The following is a 25,980-nucleotide window of genomic DNA, read 5'->3' as shown; positions in this document are numbered from 1 at the left end:
ACCGCGTACCCGGGGGTCACAATTTTGGTCTTAAAAGTTGCGCGAGACTTGAAAGTAAAAAGTCAGTGAGCGATGCGGTCAAAAAATTTCGCGCAGCGGATTTATTGCGAAAAATGTCGAGGGGGGGCTGAATCAGCCCCCCCAGTCTTGTTAGGGTTAAATCCAATGAACTATAAGGATACCGACTATCTATATAATTAAGTACAGAAAGTAGAAAAATATGATTGATCATATTACTTTTCATCCTCATATAAAATATTTCATGATACTTAAAAATTGTGAAATTTTTTCAGTAATACAAATCAAATCTGAAATGTATATTTCACTAAAAGGATACTATGTATATATGCATACATCCTAAGGGCGAAGTCTGAATGGGTTTATTCCGTCATAATACACATATAGACGTAAAGACGAAGGTAGAGGGCGTTAAGGCGCATTACGAACATTGAAAGAAGACAAAAAAATTTGCCTTAAAATTTCAATAAGAGGTATATTGCTTTTCAGCCTTATATAAAACATTTCATGATGTTGAAAAAATTATCAAATTTGTTGAGTAAAACAAATCAAATCTTTAATATATATATTTCAGTACATGTATATACAACTTTACTAAAAAGATATATGATGTTATTCATAAGTATTTTACAAGTTTCTTATTAATAGAAATTTATGGTATGGGAGGAATGGGGGTAGGTGGCATGTAATCGGCTATGGGAACAAAATCAACATCGTAATTGAATGCTCTGGGCCCAACAACGCCAAGAACCTGTGGTGATCGTAGAGCAGGGGGGCTGGGGAGTGCGATGACGGCTACACGGAGACCATACTGGACCTCCTCTGTTGTGATTGGATGACCTTTGTCAGCATCAGTGATGACGATGATGTCTGGTGTCATGGCAACAATCTGTACAAATAACATGAATTGAATTGGATTTCAGTAAGTCCATTCAAGTGATTTATGTTTCTAGATGTCTTTTATCTGACAACCTAATTCAAAGGCATTCCTTTAACCCGTTCGTCATTAAAACACTACATTAATTATAATCCAGTTTAGTGAATAAATTAGCAGCTGCTATGTCTGAAAAGCCTCAGGAAAGCTTTATAAAATCACTTCTTAAATATCATGCAAAACTGTGTCAGTTAACATATCGACTGTGGACCATATTTTAAAGAATACCAATTGGTTGATTAATGAATGTAGAGGGTGATAGTTAAATTATTCTTTAAAACTTTACAGTGCATAAAAATTGTTTTGCAAAATGTATATTACAATACTAAACCTTGGATTAGCTAATGAAATGGTGAATTATTTACACATGGTAGTATGTATGTATCATTACCCATTGTTGAAGCATTAACGGATGAGATTTGTATGTGCATGCTTTTAATATACAACATATGCAGTGCATTATTAAAACTTGTCTCAACTATTTCACTTATCACTCCGATTTTGTTTGTCAATTCTATGTCGTATGGAAGATTGCCCTCTTTTTGAAAACAACCTATTTTTTCTTAAAACAAAATGATACATAGATATTTAGAACAAATGCTGAGATCTGAAACGCCAAATTCCAAAATTTCCTTCTAAGAAAGTAACACACACCTTTTCTTGGCGCACATTATCAACCATTTTCCGTTCCTTGGCAACCAGATTTTCATTCTGGAAAGAGATGAGAAAGGAAACTCCTGAATATTCTCCCGAACCGGCAACGAGTACGTCCCCCTTGTCAAATCCACCTGTTGTCTCACGATTCACATTGGTTATCTGTGTGCATACAGAGAAAAGATGGTAGGCAGGTAATTAATTATTGCTGGTGGTGAGGTCATGGGGCAAGCTGTAGTTTCACTGCATCAGACACATCGCTTATGCTAGGCATAACAACAAAGAGGTGATAGTCTGTCGGTAAGTTCCTACCACGATTGCAATAGATGACAAAGCTTGCAATGGACAATCATATTTGCCTTTTTTTCATACTTTTGTCTGGCTCACATGCAGTTTACAAATAAGCATATGCACAATCATACATACTACGCACAGATGGATACATGCATTGCAAAATATGTGGCTTCAACTTTATGACATCACAGTAGTTCTTATTAGTATTTTGATTAAATTTGTCTTGATAAAGTAAAATACTCATATGTGATCTGAATATGGTACAATTTTAAGCATTTTGCTTAGCAAAGTAAAATGCTCAGTAAAACACTTAATTAATGAACACTGTAAAATCAATACCACCAGGGAAAGGGGGGAGGTGTTTCACAAAGATATAAGTATGACTTACTGTAGCTCTTAAATGCCTAGTTGCATGCACCATAAAAGACATCGTTGCAATGATCAGATCATTCCAAGAGGGTGCACACTTCAAATTGCACATCATGTACGTGTCGGCATTTAAGTGCAACCCTAAGTCATACTTAAACTGAACATAATTATTTTGTTGGTTCCTTTGAAGTTTGTTTGTTGGGGAAGGGTACGGTCTCATTTGAATCCTTAATGAAGTTACAGAGAAACCATTTCATACCTTGCCAGAGACGAGAAGCACTCCATTGCCTGCCTGCACGATGGCCTGGATAGGATCTGAACTAGAGATTTGGGATGTCATCACAACACGACCAAGATTCCAAGCACGACTGTAAGAATATGGTATAGTTGTGGCTGATATATCCTCCGCACTCAATGGTGCTAGGACTACCCCTCCAGAACATCTATATGAAACAATGAAGAAGAGGATAGTAGTAGCATATTAATATTTGTTTAATACCAAAAATGTCCGGAAGCTGAAAAATCAATTAATGAACATCAAGAGTAAAAACTACATATTTTCTTGAAATAATCTCGTATTTCAGAGGCTTCTTACCACCAAGTCTATAAATTTGGGTGTGATTTGAAAATGAGCTACACTAATTACGGTACAACTATTTGAGAAGAAGAAACCTAGCAGACCGTTGAATAAACTAGGCCTGCAAAAGATCTGCAAAAGAACCTTCTCCCTTTCAAAGGACTAGGGACAGTGTTTATTTCAATACCCAAGTTAGAAACATATCAGAGTCTTAATTTTGTTTGTAATAGCTTTTTGTACATGGTCAGCCTGACCTATACAGAATTGTAATGTGGTAATTTTGGTTTGACTGACTAATTATGCTTTCTTTTGCAATGAGAAACCTTGAAATTCAGTCAGTGGATGCCTTTCTGTGTCTAGTGAATATAAATTCTTTGAATGAATACAGCTAATTGAATTTCACCATGGTCTTACCCCATCTGCGTGCCGACAACAGTCCGAAAGCAGTTTTCAACCTGAACTGAGTTTGCTGCCTCTGCTATCACTGACTGTTGACTACCGTCACTAACCAAGACAGCAGGATACAAGGGCTTCTTGTGAATCGTGGGAAGGAACATCTAACAAAACAAAACATCAAACAAGAAATAACACTATTACATGACAAAAGATGCTGCATGGATTTTAATCAGGAACTGCTAGTTGTAACAAAGTCACATTTGGAGTTGAAGCTTGAATCAACAGCTTGATTTTGATTCTCTACACCAACACCCTTACCAGCGCCTACACCTCTAGCCACACCGACACCACATCACCACGCACACGTACATTAATACTAACATCCTCACGTATAACACCTATATCAACAACCAAAACCACATTCACACCAATACTAACACTAGCACCAAAATACTTGTCATCAGGCACGCCGGAACACTTAGTTTTTTGGGGGGCAAAATCCCGAAGGGGGCACAATATTTTTGACAGCGTGAGATACCGAAGCGATCGAGCGGGAGAGGGTGTGGGACCCCAACGGTAAGGACTTTGTGTAAAAATGGAGTATAAAAGTTGCGTTTCTAAGAGCATTCAGAAATAAATTTCTAGAGAATTAAAGAGTATTGGAGTTCTTTTTGCTCCTGTTTCCTCCCTTCTGACCCAGACTGGTGTTTCTTCATGATCAGGGTCGCAGTTCCAGCAAATTACGAGCCTTATTGCAAATGAAATTTTTTTCAAACCAATGTAATATAGGCCTTTTAAAGACTTTAAGATGACAAACATGACCGTACGCAGCCAGGGGCTGCCGATCGAGAGGGCAAAATTCACCAAAGTGTGCACGAAATCCTTCAATTTTATTCTAGAAAATGCAAAAGCTTCCCCATCACAAACCCCCTCGCTCTTAAGTTTCTTCGAAAATTTAGGTCTTGCAGCCACACCCACTCCCAGATTTTTGCAAACATCCATGAATAACAAAAGCTGGGATGAACCACAGAACATAGCTGCATGCCATCTCGATCTGATTAGTAACAGGTAATGGGAAGAAGTTTTGGAATCTAAAATACACAAGTGCTACCATATGAGCTGAAATAGTATCAGACAAAACGCCTTCCAATCATGCCAATGAAAAGGAATAGAGGAAAATACGGGGCTGTGAAAATATCTTAAGATTTTTTTTGTAGAGCAGTACTGTAATGCTTATTTTTTCTTTTATATTCTTTATTTACATTTTTATTCATATCTCGGATAATATGAGTCGGGTCAAGAAGACACTTTCACAGATGATTTTATTTTTTTCATGTCTAAACATTATCTCTAAGTTGCTTTCGAGTGGGATTCACCATTTTCACAAATTATAAATTATAATCTTCTACACATGATTATTCTGTGTGTAATTTTCTGATAACATGTCTATATTGAGTTGAAATGACCTTGGTATTTTCTTTAGGGCACTGACTGGTTATCATTGTATTAACTCAATTTATATTTATTTGAAAATGAAATAATTGAAACAAGTTTCTCGAGATGTTATGGTTTCTGGGCTTGACGGCTATGACATAGATTCCATACGTTGCTCGAGTAACTAGTGTTCACGCGCGTTAGTGATATCAAGTCCGGTCTGAGCGTTTCTGGGCGACTGCGCGTTTGTTAGCCGACACAGCCAGCATCATAGAGTTATAAACCTAATCATTGGTGGACCACTAAATTTGCCATTCGGTTTTAGTCTGAAATGTATTCATTAAAAGGTTAAACGTTATCACACTGTAATAAGATGGAAAAGAGGCTTATCAAAGGTATGTTTCACAGAGGAACTGTTCGTCAAAAGACGCAAGGCTTACTATGATAATGTAATTGCCCCGTCAGGGGCAAATTTTCTTCATTTTTGACAATGGAAATGACAATTTTCAAGCAGAAAAGTGCCTTCATCGTTTACTTTTGTCCTTAAATAATTTATCATTTTTCTACTTTCAGGGGGGCACATGGGGGGGGGGCAAAATCTCCCCCCCCCCCGCTTCCGGCGCCCTTGCTTGTCATACTTGTAATTCTGGGAAAGCTCTCCCAATGCCATCATCCAAACCAACGCCACATCACCACACTCACAAACACATTTAACACCAACATCGATACATACATGCACACCAGCACCCACCACCATATTGACACCAATAAAAACACTAACCTAACACCCAGAGCCAACACCAATACTGACACCAGCACCATACTTGAAATGCCTCATCATACCTGCAATTCTGGGAAAGCTCTCCCCATGCCATCACAGTCTAAGATAGGTACATCTAGGTCGGCACCAGTAATGAGAGGTTCAATGGAGTTCAAGCCACCGATCTCCGCAGATAAGATTGCACATATCTTGTCAGATGTAGAGTTTGAGGAACACATAGTGTAGTCCTTCACAAAGACAAGCCCATCGTTTAAACTGCTTTCAGCATTTTCTGTCATAACAATATTTGTAGATTGAAAATGAAGAAATATGTGATTAATTGTAGATTAAGCTGATCTACATGAATAGTTGTATTAACTGATAAATAGGTACCTTGTTTCTATATGAGGTACAATAACTGCTATGAACAGTAATTATAGCTTGAATGAGACTCAGTCTATTTTTTAGGTTGATATACCCCTGCATGGTGAGCACATAATACGACCGCTTGTAACACGGAAAATGGTGTCATTGGTCAAGCAAGAAAAGTGGAAGGTGGCGACTTCAAATTTGAACTCAAAATCAACAGGCTTCCTGGGATTCATGCTAGTATCATACACACCAAATTATATGAGCCTACGTTAAGTTAAACTAAAGTTATTGCGTTTACAAGGACTGCAGAAAGGTAAGATGAAAACATGTCACTGTGACATTGACGTTTTGACCTCAAAATCAATACGCTTCCTAGGATCCATGCTAGTATCATATACACCAAATTATATGAGCAAATGTTAAGTTAAACTGAAGTTATCATGTTTACAAGGAAAAGTTAACGGATGGGACAGACATCAAGCGTGATACCATAATATGCCCCGTCTATGATGGGCAAATAAAGATGCATGTTTAATGAAACTTCATTAGGTACTGATTACTCAACTGCATTCACTTGCTATGGAGAACTTTCAAAATTTTATTATTCCCTTTCTGATTATCATCATAGCTCCTTAATCCCCCAATAAAAAATCAATAGTGACATTTCATTAGAATTATGGAATATCACCTTTCAATGTTATGAAAGCTATAATCTGTACATCATTCCCAGAAGATGGAATTCCTCCTTGGATTCAAATTAATTTTCAAATTAAAAAAATAAAATGCGTAGAACAAGTTAATGAGGGTGTGATAAAAATCTGTAAAAAAAAAATTATGAATTATGAATTTTCATCAAAGTCATTAATTTACATTGAAATCACCTCATCAACATTAAGCCCCTTTTTAGTGCCTTGGCAGTTTCTACACCTCCAAGACATGACACATTTTTCAAGGGACAGAGAATGAGACCAAAACATTACCATCCACGATAAGATGCAAGACACACCACATCGAATCCTATGGGACATTAACTGAGCATGCTTTCCGCGCGTGTCTACCACTCTATGGACATACCATTGGAAATTTCATGTTTTGTTAACAATTTTGTCATTCCTGAAAAAAGTTCCCACTTTTATCCTTAGTTCCAATGATATAATGCTGATGATATCATATTATTTCCATAAGATAATTGAAATTTTTGCAAAGATGTTAATTACATTCGCGTTTTGGGGTCAAAAACATCCCTTTCATATCAAAAATAGGATGAAACTCAACGTAAAATCCTACTTTATGTCACCACAAACGATTTCCCACTCGTTCCAATTTCGCTTGATGGTATCGTACAGCTTAGTTCCCATGAGTCATTGTGCAGTTTTTTATAAGCTTTACGATGATGTAAGAATGATGTTCATTGGTCAAACTTTGCGTTCGCGTTTTAGCTTTAAATAAACATGTGTCAGACCACAAGCCAATGGCAAAAGTTGTCATATTCGGGCCGGGCGCGTACTGTACCTAATATGCAGTGCAGCAGGCAGGGGCCACGGCCGCCGTGCCCTAGCGCTAACCGGGCAGCGCTTGTGCGACTGTGCGTGCGCCGCTGAGCATTAGCTCGCGCAAGGGGTCCAAAAGGCATAAAAGGACTTGATATGAATCACTGTCTAGCCTTGGGAATAAAAAAAAAGTACTGAAGACATCCAACACTATCTGATTTCACTAATGCATCGAGGTGCACATTCAAGGAGAGTATATGTAAATACCTAGAGGTGCTGCTTGATGGCGGACATCGTCTGGGTTTGCTGACAGTATATCCTGTAGGCAGGTGAGACCCCTAGGTATCTCGGTGCCAGAGACTAACTTCTCAATCAGTACAGCTGGAGCACCCATGAAAGCTACAGAAGGAACCTTTCCTTGCAGAGCTGGAGTTGTACCGAATCTGAAAGAACACAAAATATCCTGTCAAGATTAACATAAACTGATCAGGGGGGGGGGGCTTAGTTACATTTTTATAGAGTAACTTCACAATATTATTTATTTGGAGGCCCAAAACAAATTAAATTTCCTTTTATATCTCATGTATATCATGGGAACTTTTTCATAATTGGATTAATGGGCTCATATATATTTAATCATGTTCAATGGGTCCAGATTTAAAGCAAAGTTTCATTTTGATAAATCACAGATAAGGTGGCTTCCAATAAAACTCTGTGTACGGTATTTGGTTTTAGAGGAAATAATGTTGCCAAACAATTTTTTCCTATCTTCCTCATCAGATTACTTGACAAATTTTAATAATACACATAATATAATGAATGTTTGCTATTGGTTGGGGATTTGCATAATATGACATATATTCCTCTTCTTATCATTATCATTAACACTTATAAATCAGCAGACCTCTGCTGAAAATTCAAGTAAGTTTTATGACAAGCTGGATGCCAACAAGTTTACTTGCATCCAGGTGATAAATATAATGATGAATAATAAGCAGCCACATAAAGCACCAGATATATGACTTGATTAATTTTGAAAATGACTCTTGTAACATTCAAAATCTTGCATTTGATATGTGTTTATCCCACTCATTCATGACTTGACCAAGCAATATCATTTTTACAGGAAAAAAGTTAGTGTAGAAACACGCAAGCCTTGAAATAAGCACCTGTGAGCCGGGGGCAATTTTTTTTTTAAATTGCCCCCGGCTCACGGGTTTTTTACAGGAACCGGGGGCAATTAAAAAATATATATATATATAACGGTGAACCACACCGCAAATTTGTTTATAGTAAGCACAGCTCCTGTAATTTTTTAATTCGTACATGAATAGCATATGCTAAGTATTAGGCTTATTCAAACATTTAAGAAATCAGATTTAAATGTTTAAGTGTGTTTTGACACTCTCACTCCACATCCCCTTTACAACCACACACACATGGGCTAATTTATTTTCATCTTTAATGAACCACGATCAACGAACCCCCCCCCCCAAAAAAAAAAAAATCTAAATAAATGAATAAAATGAAAATATAGAAAGAGAGAGAGAGATGGAGAAAGAGAGAATTCAGATCAAATAATAAATTTAGAAAAAAATAAATAATTTTAAGGTTTTTTCATGGTTAGAATCACGGGTGTGGGTGAGTGTTTGTGTGTGATTGTGAGGTGCACTTGGATTGCATATAAATTATGCTAAAGAAATGAAGAAATGAAATCAATATCTAACTCAGTCTATTCAAATTCCAGCACATATAAATGTAGCAACAGGCTATGTAGGCCTACATGTATCTTGAGTATTGTAGGTTCATGTACAAGTGTACCTTAAGTTTTTCACAAGTTATTTGAAAACGCAGATCTCCACAGAAAATGCCTTTCACTCTTGGAGAGTCTAAATTCGGTGAAAATGTATTCATTAATAACTTAAATATTCATCACAATGAAGAAATCATAAAGTTTTTTGACAGCTTTCAAAAATTAACATGAAATCTAAACTCTATCTGAAACAGAAAATCACCATCACTTAGGCCATTACTGATAGAATTCTCACCCAGAGCTCTGGCAGAGATTATGAGCTCAAACAGGCTAGCTAACATCACACTCTAGTGCACGGCGGCGTCCTATTTTTTTTTTAGATTGAGCCTTGTTTGATGATTTATTGTCTGATATTTACCCCTCTCCAAGAAAGAAATTAAAAAGCTACAATTCATAACTATAAGCTAAGTGATTTTTTAGGCTCCGTTTTAACAAGCAAAGTCGGCGACTGTGAGGATAAAAGACTCGCACATCTAATGCTGTGAACAGGGATTTATCTCCTGTGCAATTCGAATTACTTTATCGCAGAATTGTGATATCCTAATTGGAAATGTGTGCATTAGAAATTGCACATGGTGAAGTATGGAAAAACCGCTACCAGAAGCACGCGCGCACATGTATTACAGGAAAAAAAGACGGACGTAGCTCACTTTTTATGGTACAGAAAAAAACACGCACTTGGCAATTTTAAACTGTGTTTATCGTAAATTGAAAGTTACTTGATTTTGGCTTTTCAGATATTTAAATTACATGTATGATATGGCTTCACTGCTCACTCACGGCGGGCGCAATTACCTGGAAAATATTTGCGCCCGGTCGTCAAAATTTTGATGATTTTGGGGCTTTATGGGCGCAATTGATGGCTTTATGAGCACGAATTTGCGCTCAGCGCCCGCTTATTTCAAGGCTTGGAAACACGTTTCATCGTAATGATCAAAATGATCATAATCTTACATGTATTTGATTTTTGAAGGAAATAACCTCTTGACAAATTGGGAGTAAATTGAGTGAGCTTGTTCTTACCTCTCCGGAGCAATGATTCTGATTCTCTTGCCACTCCTCAGTTGTTTAAGAGCCCTCAGCTTGCCCATGTAGGGGCTACCACCCCCTCCAGATCCCAGTAACCCAGCTCCAATAGTGATGTACTCAATATCTCGTTCGCTGACGATCCATTCACCCGTCGATGGATCAATGTGGGGTTGATAATCTAGTGGAGAATGAGAACGAAAGTGAGGGAATGTTGTGGTGAAAGTGAAAGAGATAGCGAGAATGAGGGTGAGAGGGAGAGAGAGAATGAGAAGGAGGGTGAGGACAATAGTGAGACTGAGGGCAAGGGCAAGAGTGGGAATAAGAAAGAAAATTAGTGTTGTGAGAGTTCGAGAGATTGAGGGCAAGGGTGAGAATGAGATTGAAGGTGAGGGGGAGATTGCAACTAAGGGTGAGGGCAAGAGAAGGTGAGAGTAAGAGTTAGATTTAGATTGAAGGTGAAGGAAAGATGTCAATTAAGAGTGAGGGTTTGACTGAGGGTGAGAATGAGGATGAGGTGAGAGTGAAAGTGAGATGTAGAAGTAGATGTAATAGATGTTGAAAAAATAGATTTACAAATGGCAGGTGTAGATAAAGTAGATATACAAGGAGTAGATGTAGAAGGAGTACATGTAGAAGTAGTAGATGTTAAAAAAGTAAATGTAGAAGTAGATGTAGAAGTAGTAGATCATTGTTAAAAAAGTAGATGTAGAAGTAGATGTAGAAGAAGATGTAGCAGTAGAAGAGTAGATATAGAACTAGTACAAATAGGAGTAGTAGATTTTAAAGAAGTAGATATACATGTAGTAGAATTAAATAAAGAAGCAGTAGATTTTGATTCTTAATATAGCAGAGTAGGCCTGTTACTACACAAACATAGACATATGATAAGATAGAATATTAGAGCACTTACCAATTTCATCAGTGCTTTTCACAGTTGTCTGCTCTGCATCTTGCCTTGCCATTTCTGATTGGTCACTTCCTATGTCACATGACTGTTTTGAGGGAGGTGCTTCTGCCTTGACTGGTACTTCCTCTGTTTGGTACGAGCTGTTGATGGACTCCAGACTGGAAATTGCCAACCTTCCCACAGCTTTGACTTTAATTCTTATAACATGGCCTGGGAGATAGGCTAGCCCTACGGACTGCCTTTCTGTGATCTGTGCAAGAAAGTGTGAGATTAAAATAAGATCCTGAATTATATATAAAACAAACATGCCTTTGGAACTCCCTCCCTTCTTAGCTTCGTGAAATTGACAGCATTGAACTCTTCAAATCGTCTCTCAAAACTCACTTATTTCAACAGATGTGTAGTAATTAACTCATTGGATGAGCCTGCGCCTATGAATGTTTTTAACAGAAATATGGCAAAATATAAATGCTGAAGATTGTCATCATCATAAATAAGAAACCAGAGAAGGGTGATTGCGTTGAGCATTGTATATCAAATGGAAGAAAAAGACTCATAGTAATGTCAGAGTATGTTGAATTCAGTTCAAATTTTTGTTATTTTTATATTACCAGTAACTCATTTTAAGGATCCGAGCATGAAAAAAATTAATTATGCTGATTGTTCCAGTCATCTCATTAGTTGAAAATGGAGTCATGATTTTACTTATGCCTTCAAAAAACATGAAATGCACTTTCACCATGGGTTTAATTAACAAGAGATTTTTCCATAAACACCTCTAATTAGCATCATAAAATTTTGCTGTGATTCCCATTTGCTGATGTGTAAAAAGTTGGTACCATACAAAGTATGTACATTCTGGAAATTGATATACATAGTTGATATAATGAACTTTTAAACATATTTTCATTACACCCTGAACAAATTGAAATTATTTTTCATCCTATTCAACAGTACTATCTAGTTCCTTTAGTCTCAATTCTTACCCTTTCCCCATATACATTTGCTAGTTATCATCACTGAAATTAACATCCTTTGTCAATTTTGAAACCCTAAAGGGGATAAGGAAACAAGTTTGAAAAGGATGCTTATCTATAAGTTAATCCAACCATTACCGACCCCACCCCTCCCAGGGTATCGGTCAATAAAATTGCAAGACACATTCATAACCATTATCAAAGCAACACTTTGTCAATTAATGCTTACTTCTAAAGTGGTCTCGTCAGCACCATTTGCCACTGCAGCATGTCTTGCCCTTACTTCTGCTGTCTTAATAGCATCTTCACGAGAGACCTCTGCAACGTTTACCAGGTAGTCTACCGTCCCACTGACTTGACTTAGAGATGCTCCAACAGCATTTGCAGACTGTAAATTAAAATAGATGCGGACATAACAATTCTTGATTCTTGCATCCTCAACACCTGACTCACTACATTCAAGTCATGATAAAAATGATGAAGTATTCTGAATTAACGATGTGAACAACAGTTTCTGTGACTATAAGAAGAAAAAAGATCTCAATGATTTCTTTATCAATCATAATCTTGACACAAAGAATGGAGTGCTTCATCTATTTGTTGCCTATAGAGAAATAGTGATATTACGGGGTCGATACAAGAATCCAAATGATATATATAAATGCGTGTGTTAACATAATTCCACAGTCAATAAGGGGGTATTTCATGAAGCTCTTAACCCTATTTTATCTGGGCTATGTTAGACCAGGATGTACAGGGGAGGGGGGTCAATTTGACCCCCTACTCAGATCTCAGCCACTGATTGCGCGATAATGTAAACTACATGACTGTATAGTATTAATTAATTATGCAAATAAGCATGTAAAATTTGCCTTTCATTTGCTTTTTTGTGTTTTTGCTTTAACTCAATTTATATATCTAGTAAAATGCTAATTGTTGAGAGTATCAATTTTTACATATCTACAAAAGAATTGCAAAAATATAATTAACTTCTTATGTATTTAATTGTTTTTTTTTAATTCTTATGTATTTCTTAGTTTTTTTCGTAATTTTTTTTCCAATAAACTTTGTCAGTGATCATAAATAGCATAAAATAAATCCATTTAAACTTAAAAATAATCATACATTTATGAATTTTGGTTGGAAAACACAATTTGTATTGAGTTTGTACACAGAATCAGTTTTATGAGCAATTCTGGGTCTGACATGCACTTACAAAATGTTGCGCAATTACGGAACTGCGTACCCGGGTGTTACAAATTTGGTCTTAAAAAATGCGCAAGACTTGAAAGTAAATAGTCAGCAAGCGACATGGTCAAAACGTTTTGTGCAATGATGTATTGACAAAATTTGTCGAAGGAGAATCAAATTGACCTCCCTTCCCACTTTAATAAGGGTTACATATAATGCCACTTAAGAATACCTTAAGTATAAATAGTCGATGTGATATTAAAATTTTCTGAAAAAAAGACAAATGAAGAGTACATTTTTTTTCCTGACGAAGTGGATAAACATGGCTACAAATATGATTCTCACAAAAAGTAGAAGTAATAACTTTCATGATACATTTCAACTTGAGACTAAGTTATAGAAATAAATATTGGATAAATCAATATTTTCTAAATTTCAAATAATTTTTCTTGAAATAAAAAAAAATACAAACCTGATAATGGGGTGGTTTAATGAGACGAGAAGCTCCTTGAAGACCACGATTCTCATCAATAAGTATACTCCCTCCTCCAACCACAATGACTGGTACATCGTCACTGCTGATCTAAAGTGATAGAAAAACAATATCAGGCATAGAAAGGATAGTTTGTGATTTTGATATTCACTCTCCATTCCATTTGGGTAACTATAATCTACGCAAAATAAAACTTGTGTTTGACAATACATCAGGCAGCCGGTGAAAATGAATTTGTTTTCATGAAAATATGGAAATAAAAGTAATATAAATGTCACACTTTTGAACAAATAGAACACTTTCTTGCTCACTTCATTAAATGACATAATTATGAAGTTAGTGGGTACATAATGATTTTTCTAGAATAAAAATTTTCTTTTGATACTGCCTACCAATTTTTTTTGTGACCCCCTCTTCAAACAGTTGTTATCCACTAATGGATAAAATTATCATATCATAGGTTTCATCAAATGAAGGAGGCAGAGGCTTTCCGATATGTGGTAGTTCTTAACTATAATTGTGATTAATTTATGACAAAACATTCATTGCTCTCAATTACATTTGGTTACAGTCTATATAGTGAAGAAATCCCTCATTTAATACTCAGTGATGCATCATCAAAAAATTACCATGCACCAATTAAGAATCACACTTTTCCATCTACAATATCAAACTTCCCAGTATTGATATCTCTGAAAGAATCATAAATACTAATTACATACCTTGATTTGATCAATGACCTCTTCAACCATTTTGTGCATTTTGTCAACAGCACTGTCTACAGTGTTCTTGGGAATGTGAGCAACCTTGGCAGTATCTCCTACTTCAGCAAGTCCAGCTGCTACGGCGATATCTGTGGCAGTGAGTGTGTTCCCACCAAAAGTAAGACCCTCACTAAGAAGACGATAACCAACACTTCTTGGACCAACAGCAATGTTTTCCTGTGAAGAACAGTGGTCAGAACACATTGTTTCTCTCAATGTGTACATGGAAGTGTGGAAGTATTACACAAATAGCTGTTGAATAGACCTATATGGGACTAGTTGTTTCTTATCTCCAGTAGCAGCACAACTTTCTTCTGGTAAACGCAAAGCTGGTATATAACCATTTATGTAGGAAACCTTTTACGTTGAAGTTAATCAGGCATAGTTGCTGACCTTCTAGACGACAGATATTAATTTCTGGTCTTTTTATCAAAATGGAGACAACGGCAGAGTGGAGATTCCAAGCCACAACCTTGCAATTATTAGTCTAATGCTCTCGCGACTAGACCAAATGCGCTGCAGCCTTGACATACATGGATCAGATCAAAGAGATGATGAAAATAAGTATTTAATAGTAAAATAATTAATTCTACAGGATTCATCCTAACAATCATGAAACCTTGGCAGTTCTTCAAGTAGCCCCCTCCCCAGGCCAAGCTTTGTCATATATATATATATCCTCTGACTATACTCACCAAATGATCTCCTTGCACCAATGAGCCACCACCGAGTCCGATGCTCTGCACATCTGGCATCCTGAAGTTTGTTGAGACCCCGGCAATATGGCTCCTGCTCGAAGACTCCCGAGGAAAACCCTTCATCAGGTAGCCGACATCGGTCGAGGTTCCACCGATATCGATGACTATGGCATTGTCTGTCACCCCTGTGAAATCATAGTACATACATTAATTTTAACTTAATCGTCAGATATAAAATCAAGAGATCAAGTTAATTTGGGGGGAAGTGTGAAGCCCCATCCCCTTATATCTCAAAACCTCTTACCCGTCCAAACTGGAATACGAGTATTTAGCTAGCTGTAATAGATTCATCCTAAGTATGACAAAAAAATTGCCAAAACTCAGAGAGATTACCCTTTCCAAAAGTACTATTTTATTCACAGTCTGAGTCTGACTCTGTTGAACTAATTTAAAGCATAGAGCTATTACAGAAGGACTGACTCTCTTGAATGCTCTGCCCCATGTGCGGCACCGCTAATTCCCTCACAGCAGGTTGGTCCATCACGGCACTTTCACACTTACAGGCGCATGTCGCCCGTAAATCAGCCCTAAATCAGATAGGGAAAGTTGATCGAATCCAATTTAAAACACTGACATTCGGACCCAATGGGTAATATTAATACAAATAAAATTTACAGATCATCATCAACGAAATATCATAAAAGTTAGGTCTAGATCTATCTCTTCAAGTGCGTCAATTCTAGTGTTTTTCCGAAACAGTCCGGAGCTGAGGCCTGTATTGTGTAAATGAGCTGAGCGCGCAAGCTCGGAGCTCAAGCATCACGCTCACCTTGAACTTACACAAATAGGAGTACATGGGGCACCAGAAGATACTCGACGATGCATCAAGCGATGTAGAAATGCCCCGTAGATTTGTCGTTATATTTTCAAGGCATACACGACCAACAAATAATCTTACCATTTGAATCAACTTTGAAGTATGCTTTTCCCCCTCATTGTAATTTTTTACGAAAGGAGCGCACAGGAGAAGGTTTAAATAAAGTAAGAAAAACAGACATACATAAATGACTAATATCCAACTTTCTCTGTACGTACTGTGGCTGGGTTAAATCAGACTTAACGTATTTGGTATTAATGCCAAGGGGATCATCTCAGAAGTTCAACCATACATAAAAGATGTACATCAGGAATCAGTATGAAGAGATATGGATGTTGGAAGAACAGCAAGTCGTGTTTCGATTTTGAAAAAAAAAAACAGAGCTCATAGAGAAGTTATGTGGGAGAACGTCGTTTACGACGGTGACCTCAGATTTTACGAGCGGGCTTATGGCGTAATGTAAGCGGGCTCTAACTTGCGCCTGGCGGCTCGCCGGTTGATGTTATTTAATGTTCATTTGCTCGAGCGAAGCGATAACAAAGGATTATCAGAGGAATTGGAAGATGGTTCTCCTTCTGTAATAGCTCTATGTTAAAGTGTGAACAATACCAGCCTCAAACACAGATTAATCTTCTGTAAAACTTTTACCTTTTCCTCACATTTATTTGGCAGCAAGTTACATCACAAAGGTATGTTCATTTTTCACAAATATACCTCTCCATTGATGCTCAGAACAGTAAAACATAAGTGTATATTTTGTGGCACATTATCTAAAAGAATGCCTTGTTTTTCTTGTTCTGAGAAATGATATGATTCTCACCAACAAAACATTGATGATGTCACGCAGAAATAAATGTTCAGGAGAGGAAGAGAGAGAAGACTAGAAGAGAAAGTTTCTTTCTAAAGAGTGCCAAAGCAATGACGTCGGTTGCCATGATGTCCTGTCGGCCTGGTTTTAAACAAATGAACCCGCCGAATGAAAGCCTGTGTTTCTCATATGAGAAAATGGCTGCTATTGAAATTTGATTGCTTGCAACCTATTTTTCAAAAGAGCCAAAGTGTACAGACGATCGTCAGCTGCGACTCTGTTTAAAACCAGCCCGCCATGACACCATGTCAACTGACATCACACTTTATTCAGGAAACTTTCAAAGCTTTTTCTGTGCATACCTGACAAATGTGCTGCTCCTCTCATACTATTTGTTGGACCAGATGAGAATGTACGCACTGGTAGATCAAGTGCCAATTCAGAACTAAACAAAAATAAAATAGGATAATTTAGGAATGGAGTGCGAGAGCTACTTGTATTCATTAATATCACGATCACATTATCATTGAATATAACATCATTATCATCATTATATAAGATCCTCCTCCTCATCATCATAGTGATCATCCTTGACATCACCTTCATCAACTGGCCATTACCATCAGTATCAGCATTCTCTCCACCATCAATCATCATAATCATCATCATCATCTTCAACATCACCCTCATCAACATCACCATCATCATCAACATCATCATCATCATCTTCATGATCATCATCATCAACATCATCATCATCATCATCTTCACCATCACCATCATCATCACCAACACCACTATCATTATCATCATCATCACCATCTTCATCATCACCACCACCACCATCATCATTACCACCACCATCATAATAATCATCATCATCACCATCAACACTCTTATTGTCATCATCATCATCACCATCACCATCATCAGCATCATCTCATCATCAACACCACCATCATTATCATCGTCGTCATCATCATTATTATCAAAACCAGCATCATTGCCATCTTCATCACCATCATCATATCCACTACCACTACCACCATCATCCTCACCATTCCCCACATCACTCGCCATCATGCACACCATACCTCCTAAAGATCCTGGCTCTGAAAAAAATTAACAAAAACCCAGTGATTTTGTAAATTAGAATATGTCATCTTTAAACTAAACCTACCTGATGATGGTGCCATCATTTTGCGTCATGAAGAATGGACATTTAATGTTCAATTCCTGCAGAGCCTGACTGAATGCACGGACTGTTTGCCTGCACAGCGGCTTCAGTGACTCATTCAAGATGGCGGCATTCTCCCTTTCGAGCAATCCCATTTGCCCAATCTCATGAGAGAGAGTCACGCTTGCCTCTTTGTAATGTTCTCTTATAAAATCCCTAACCTGAAAATTCAAAGAGTTTTTGAAAATGTTGCACAAATAACTTTTTGTCATGTCTAAAAATACACTTCATAATCAAATGCATACAGTATGTTTCAAAATTGATAATATTGGCATGAGACATTACCTAGACAATAACAATGGATCATAGAACACTATTATTCTTGATAGATAAAGGTAAACTTGCATATACAAACAAACCTTCCATAAGCTGAATATTTGCCCGAGTCAAACCAATTGTTTAGACCAGATTATGAAAAAACATAAATTATGCTCAAAAGATAGTGAACCCCTCCACAAATCCACTCTTTCATGCTGAGTGTTGAAGAGAATAAGAGTACCTAACAAAAAAATCTAACGAAACCTAACCTTGTTTTGACAGAAAATGACAAAAGTTTTTTTTTTGCCACTCTGACAGTGCTCAGTACAGCCTACAGTCATTCCCCGTGATTGACATACATGTACCCATTATTATGATATAGATTTAATGGAAAACTATAATAGTACAAGTAAATCATACAGTAATATACTACTGTCTATTTGAAATGTGACTAATAAAAGAAAGCTTTTTAACGATTCATAGGATGGAACAATCTGAACATCAGATGAGGGGTTGATTTAGTAGTAGAACTAAAAGGGTACAATCACTGTATCACCAATGCTCTGTGACACAAAGCTTAGAGTAATTGATCATACAATAAACTTTTAGATTGATTGTATTGACCACAATGTACAATCAATCACAAAATTTTTTCATATGATCAATTACAAGGCTTTGTGTTACAGAACCCTGGTAGGTGTTTCATAAAGCTGTTCGCAAGTTACGAGCGACTCTACAAATGACTGTACCAACAACTGGGGAGCGTTTCATGAAAGGACTTGTCAGACGTTTTGTCCGACAAGTACTGTTTTATCTGACAGTTACTATGGTAACAGTGCCTCTCAGCCAATAATAATCAAGGAAAGTTGTCAGACCTCACAACTTGTCGGGATGAAAATATTGATGAAACGTTCCCCTGGTGATCCTTTCATAGGTGCTACATCAATATTAGTGAAAAGTCAGTTTATTTATAATTTACCACAAGAAAGGATCACCAGTCATTCTTAAATTTGCTTGTAACATTGTTAACAGCTTTTATGATTATGAAACACCCACCTGGACCTGGTCCATTTTCATTATGACACACAAGCTCATTTGTTGTTGAAATTTGATGGATTTGGTTTGTCAAATTAATTAACGCCTTTAGAAGAGTAATATAGGCTGGAACCAAGTTTCCTTAACCGTAAAATATCAACTAATAATGTAATGGGTTTTTATTTATGCCGATTTTTATCAGCTGATATGAGTTGAATGCATCAATGGATGTAGGAAATGGTCCGTTAGACTGTCTGATTAAAAAGAAACTACCTGGAAAAGATGAGACTTTACAAAATAAAGTACTACTCAGTCTACAGGCTTACTCACTGCAGGATATGATGCAGTACAGAATAAATAAGATTTTGTAGAATTTATATTGCAAAGACCCTTTCTAGCAATCGGCCCCAGGGTTCCCAGCTTTTCAAGAAAACAAAATTTCCTGATGAAGTTTATAGATTCCCTGAATTATTTAAACCCATTCCCAGTCTCACATGTTTTTCAAGTTGTTGCAGAGAATGACATGTATTTTTAGTGTAAAAAGAATAATGTAAAACTAATTAGTACCACCATAACTAGTCATTCAATAGATGTTGTTTTGATATGCAACAAAATATAACCGAGTCTGACTGACTACCGTGCTTTCGACTTTTGGGCTGATCAAAATTCCCTGATTTTTCCCTCACTTGAGGCATTTTTCCCTGATTTGAGGTATTTTTTATTAAATTTCACGGATCATTATCCCTGACTGGAAAAATGGCTGGGAACCCTGATACACACTACTTTCTTCAATCAAGATTGATTACATTATACTTACATTTTGTCTGCTTCCACTATTATGCAGTGGAAGTGAACCACCTGCTACTTTGCGTTTTACTTTTTTTTCAAAACAGTGATATTTAGTGGATCAATGGGTGATTTCAAGTATGGTGTTGAAATCTGGTGTTGGGACAACACCAACATCAGCTACAACACCGTACTTGAAATCACGCTGGTGTTGGGATTGACCTCGGAAAATATGATGTATTTCCGGCAGTTTGTGTTGAGCTCTGGTGTTGAATGTCGTCTGCTGAATCGAGCATTACAGCTGGTGTTGACGATCTACGTGCAATTTCCCTATTCACCAACACCAACCCCCAGGGATTGGGAAAATCGTGATTTCAAGTTCGGGTGTTGGTGTTGATGGACTGTAGTTCACAAACAGGAGGCAAACACGATGAAAACCCCCGTAAAATTATCTATTACAGTTAAGATGAGCGCAAATCATTAGAGTTTTACACATTTTAATGAAAAATAATATTTATGCTTTCTGATTATTGCAGTGATTTTAACCTGTGCATTCTGTACAATAAGATTTTACTGCAATTTCTTCCTGATTTCACTTTCATCGTTGAGAATTTCTCGCGTAAAGTTTGAGATGATCAGCAGCGCAGCCCAGAGGTGTGACGTCATAGGATATCGATTAACGCGATCGGTATTGCTCCTCTGAACTCAGCTCGGTGTTGGGGCTCGGTTCAGCAGCCTTTTCACGCTCTCAACACCAACATCAACACCAAACACCGTACTTGATATCACCCATTGTGGTAGAAACTCAAAGTACCATTTTACTGCTAATGAGTTTACTTTCCAGTCATGTAATTTTAATTTTCACTGATTTTCACAAACAAATTACGAAATGAATTTGAGAGTGCATTAGGGGGGGGGGGGGTTAATATGCATAAAATAACAATTTGATGGTCTATAGCACATTTTTGCAAATGGTTATTGAAAAATATGAAAAAGGGTTGGGCAAAAGCCCCAAGCTACCTGTTCCATGACCGATGAAGATCTTTGGAAAGTAGGTTTTCTTTAAGTTAGAGAATATTAAAAAAATCATTAAAATGCCTACATACCTGGAATTCTTGGTCGCCATTGACAGGAGCAAAGACACAGCTGACTACGATGTTGGTGATACCCCTTTCTCTTAGTTCATTCAAGCATGACAGTACCTCGTCAAAGTCAAGACAGGTAATGGTCTGGCCATCATAGTTAAAGCCACCATTCAAGAAGTAATGAGAATCATACACTGCCTGAGATGCAAGAGAAATGATACCAAAGTGATTAAGCCATTGCCTCTCAGAACTTAATTTCCTCTGTATGAAGTCTTGGAGAATGAGAAAACAGCTTTACAGACACTGATAAAGTAATGGCGCAAGTAGCACAACACCGGTAATTATCCAGATGCATACATCGCCATTTTAACTCACCTATGCATGATTTGTTTTATCGTTTTATCAAATGGGTCAACAATAAAGCCAACCCAATTTTGAAGAATTGCAAGAAGCAAGGCTACTATGAAACCTCTTCAATACCTATGGTAGCACAACTAAAAACTACAATCTTCTATTTGGGATAAAATCAATCTTCCATGACCAGGGCCAAATAATGCAAAGGTTAATGTTTAATTGCTAAATGAAACTGCCTATCAAGATCATTGTTGCATGCACATTTTGCTCAGTAGACTAAGAACCAATCAGAACAGTTCTTTCAAATGAGCAATTAATCGCTAACCTTTGTGTACAGGGCCCATATGTCTCTAAGAGTGCCTCATGCAAAAAAAAGAATGTCTCCTCTGTCATCCACTTGCAAATGTAGAGTGGCCAGAGCAACGGCAAAGGGCACGGTTCTAACTTACAGAGACATGAAGTGGACATTGAACAACCTCACTTGATGATTGCCTGTGATGAACTGCCCTGGACTAAACAACTTTGAACCTCAGGGGTTTATTTTAATAGCATAGATATTTACATGTTTGATTTATATAAAACAAAGATAAATAATGAATACCGGTATTCAAATACCAAAGACAGTTAATAAAAGAAATACATGGAAAATGAATAGCTGCTATTGAATATTAATGAACTTAAGTCAGAGGGAGAGCACCAATCAGAGAATAAGAACTTAGCAAGAGTGAAGTATGGGTGAACATGAGCATGAAGAAAAGAGAAGGATGGAAGAGTGAATCTAATTATGTTGAAAGGAATGTAAAGAAGGTGATGGAAGAAAAGATGGAATTTTGATGACTAACAGAGGAGAGAGGATGCTCAAGCATAATGAAGAACACATCTATTAAAGTAACATAACTATTCGAACTTGAAAGCCTGTTCACACAACAGCTCTATATCTGCATGCTAATAATCCTGCTTAAAAAACAACATTTAAGTCATTACCTGCTTGAGGTCATCTGGGAACTCGACACATGGTTCAAGAGCATGTGAGGCTGTCCCACACAGTCTTAAAATGGCAACACGAGTCAGGTGACGTCGTTGCAATACTGCATTCACAAAGTGAGTGGTTCCAATATTCACCTGGCGGAAGTTTGTTGGATTACCTGTTCCAAATTGTCAGAAAAAAGCATTGTGGACGTGTTAACACAGACCACAGTTATGCATTTTTTCAGTCCTACTTGGGATAATTATAATTACAAAAGTGTAGTACCCGGTAGTCACTGAATGCATTTTTACCCAGTTATAATTGAAATATTGCATTTTTCCAGCAGTTAAGATTTAAAATGAATTCTAACGCCCACTTCTGGTAATTTGTCACTTTAAAATAGAAGCTTGAGTATTTGCTTTATATATTTTAGTAATTGGATATTAGAGGGCCACTGACAAAGATTATATCCTCAAACTTTTTGTCCATTCAATGCTTGAGAAGGTGTTTAATATAAACAAGAAAAAAATATGAAGATATTTCATTTTGTTCAGGCATGCGATCAATCCCGTAAAATCAGGAAATTTGTCCAATAAAACACATTTTAAGTTTATACCGTTCACACCTCAACCGTTTCGGGGCACACGCATTAAAATAATTTAGTGACGAAATGAAATAGTGGCATGCATTTTCAAGGAGACTTAACAACAGGGTTTAAGGAATTTGCAAAAGGCTTATTTACTTCAAGCATATTTTAATGTTTCCATCATGGGGGTCCATCAGACTAATGGGATAAAAATACTAGATACAATTCAAAATTTTAATTTTCATGCAGAATCAACATTAGACAGGAAAAAACGTCATTCCTGGGGATTTATTTAACAATTTCTGACATTTTACTATGTGAGAGATGCCAACGTGGTTCAGCGAAACAACCAAATACAGTGACTGAAGATTTTACTCTAAATCAACATCTAAGTCTAATTCTGAAAAAAATTCACTTATGGCTAACTCAGGGAACTCCCGTCCACTATGCGGGCGGGAGCCCAGGAGCTTACCGTGTAATTGACCATACTCACGGGACAAGGGTAGATTATGGTCAAAATATCTAGCAAGATAAACTATGAAAACAGAAATTATGCACTTACCACGATTATATGGATGATGGTCTAACGAGTGGCAGTTTTTCTGACATCTGGCCACAGACTGGAACCTCAAAAACGAAGTTTTCTCCTTCTACCCCCGTCTCGATCGGCCATTTTTGTTATGAATTGTAACAAAATTGCCGATCGAAACGGGGGTAGGAGAGAACTTTTCGTTTTTTGAGGTTCCAGTCTGTGCCCAGATGTCAGGAAAACTGCCACTCGTTAGACCTTCATCCATATAGTCGTGGTAAGTGCATAATTTCTGTTTTCATAATTTATCTTGCTAGATATTTTGACCATAATCTACCCTTGTCCCGTCAGTATGGGTAAATACATGAGCTCCTCCTGGTTTAACTTATGGCATATATATATGGCATTACACTTTTATAAAACTGGAATCTATTAATATTTATAATATAGACCTTGCTATTGACACTGTTTAATAGTAATACAAGGGATGGTTACAGGTATCAGCAAAGTCAAGGAGGTTAAGCACTGATGATGTGTTGAGATTCACCTTGTTCCTGGAGTACTCTGATCAGACTCTGTATGGAGTGTTTGACTCCCCCAGTCACATCTTGGGTGGTTGGTTCCTTCACCACGCCCATAACACGGCCCTCGCGAAGGCACACGGCGTCTGTGTAGGTTCCTCCTACGTCCACGCCTACTATGAGATTAGAATCCACCATGTTTGGAGCCCGGGTTTGGAGACTAAAAACTGATGGAAGATGGAGTCCTTACGTGATAAATTCAAAGTCTGGCAACGCTGCAGCACACGCCCGTATCAAAATGTTAATGAACAAATTTTGCTGCAGTATTGGACGGCAAGATAACCGGGGTCGAAGTTGATGCTGTTTTAGCTTATAAATTATAGTATAGGCCTACTTATAGTACAGCGCGTAGCAGTGAATATTTGCTGTGTTAGAAGCTCCTTGCTGCAGGACAGGCAGCGCGTTTCCGTTTTACACCCTGGCGAAGGCATTTTCCGCAAATATAGCTAAAAAGCGACTAGTGAAGAGTCTTTAGGAATATTAGTTAGTGATTCCACTTACCGTGCGGACAGCTTGTCTTTGTTTGAACGCTCGGCGCAGGTCGATCTCCACAGATTAAATCATTAAGTGTCATAAGTTCAATTATTGCACATCCCATACAAAATGTTATTTACAATGTTTGCAAAAAGTAACACTGAGGCGAAAATTAATCCAATGCTGGACACACAAGACGATCCAATCATGAAAGTAAAACGAAGCAAAATTAGTGCTCCAAATGACTAAATGAGAATGTGCATATGAAAACACAAGAGTGAAGTTTCCACGTTGAAAGTTTCTCAAAGAGTGGCGTTTTCTGCTAGGGGGCAAAATGAAGATGGCAAAATCTGCCTCCTAGCTGGTGACCAAAGTGGATTATAATTGGCTAAAAATAACTGTCAGTCAATGTTTCCATGACGATTAGGGTGTATTTCAGCATCCAGGCCCCATCTCCCAAGAGGTGGGTGATGGTGCCAGAAAGACTGGTGGTCAGAAACACAACAAGGTTAATGGCTAATGTATCATGAACTTGTTTACAGTTTGTGGAAGGAGCTGAAAGATAGCGTAAACACTGTTTGGTGCTTAATTGCTCCCAAACAATCAACCTTTCATTCCTCAGTAATAAGATGACAGAAAACAGGTGTGCTGGTATTGCATGGCAATGAAGTTGGAAGAAAAATGGACAGTTCACTAAAAGTTTGATGAACTTCAGAGTTAAAGGACTTTTCTGAAGAATATCATAAAATAAATGATGAAAGTTGAAAAAGGTTAAAAATGAGCTACTACAAGTCTACACCCATCGCTGGTTATTGAGAGTCCGACACTGGCGAGTTTCCACACACAACCTCATGTAATCTCAGTGGCTACCCACGGCCCGGACCCACGGCCACATAACTTCATATTTATGTACACAGAGCTTTCATATGAATTAAATCTGAACATGTCTTGCAGTGCCGTTTGTGTTCTCAGGGAGGTGAGAACGGGCGATAGCCCAAATTAACTTTAGTAAGCAGAATAATGATAAGACAAAAATACTACTACGACTAATTCTATATACTACTACTACTAATTATGATAATAATAATTATAATAATAATAAATAATACACAATAATAATAAAAATAATAATAAAATAATATAATAATACATAATAATAGTGATGATGATAAGAAAAAAAACAGAAGAAAAAGAAGAAAACAAGACGAAGAAGAAGAAGACTGAGAAGAAGGC

At 37.3% G+C, this 25,980-nt stretch overlaps 1 protein-coding gene across 1 annotated transcript; it reads right to left on the bottom strand.

Annotated features, from left to right (window-relative positions):
• Window positions 1–140: 140 nt before the first annotated feature.
• Window positions 141–24,665, bottom strand: LOC121418693. Its single transcript, XM_041612695.1, has 17 exons — window positions 24,240–24,665; window positions 22,595–22,755; window positions 21,278–21,454; window positions 18,036–18,253; window positions 17,218–17,300; window positions 15,168–15,355; window positions 14,431–14,649; window positions 13,688–13,798; window positions 12,254–12,412; window positions 11,051–11,297; window positions 10,135–10,318; window positions 7,566–7,741; window positions 5,520–5,728; window positions 3,261–3,403; window positions 2,529–2,712; window positions 1,607–1,768; window positions 141–907 (listed from the first exon to the last, which is right to left on the bottom strand). The coding sequence occupies exons 1-17, from the start codon at window positions 24,409–24,411 to the stop codon at window positions 671–673; spliced, it is 3,030 nt and encodes a 1,009-aa protein (XP_041468629.1). The 5' UTR covers window positions 24,412–24,665; the 3' UTR covers window positions 141–670.
• Between the last annotated feature and the right edge of the window lie 1,315 nt (window positions 24,666–25,980).

Source organism: Lytechinus variegatus, chromosome 7, assembly GCF_018143015.1.
Source record: "Lytechinus variegatus isolate NC3 chromosome 7, Lvar_3.0, whole genome shotgun sequence".
In the NCBI taxonomy this organism is placed as follows: Eukaryota; Metazoa; Echinodermata; class Echinoidea; order Temnopleuroida; family Toxopneustidae; genus Lytechinus; species Lytechinus variegatus.
This window is presented reverse-complemented; position numbering and strand designations above follow the sequence as displayed.

Excerpts from the sequence above, each read along its gene's own strand:
- LOC121418693 (XM_041612695.1), bottom strand. The coding sequence starts at position 24,411 with ATGGTGGATTCTAATCTCATAGTAGGCGTGGACGTAGGAGGAACCTAC. Across the intron at positions 17,301-18,035 it reads AATGATGGCACCATCATCAG|TTCTGAATTGGCACTTGATC; the intron begins GTAGGTTTAGTT and ends ATTTTTGTTTAG. Across the intron at positions 10,319-11,050 it reads GAAAAGCACTGATGAAATTG|ATTATCAACCCCACATTGAT; the intron begins GTAAGTGCTCTA and ends ATTCTCCACTAG.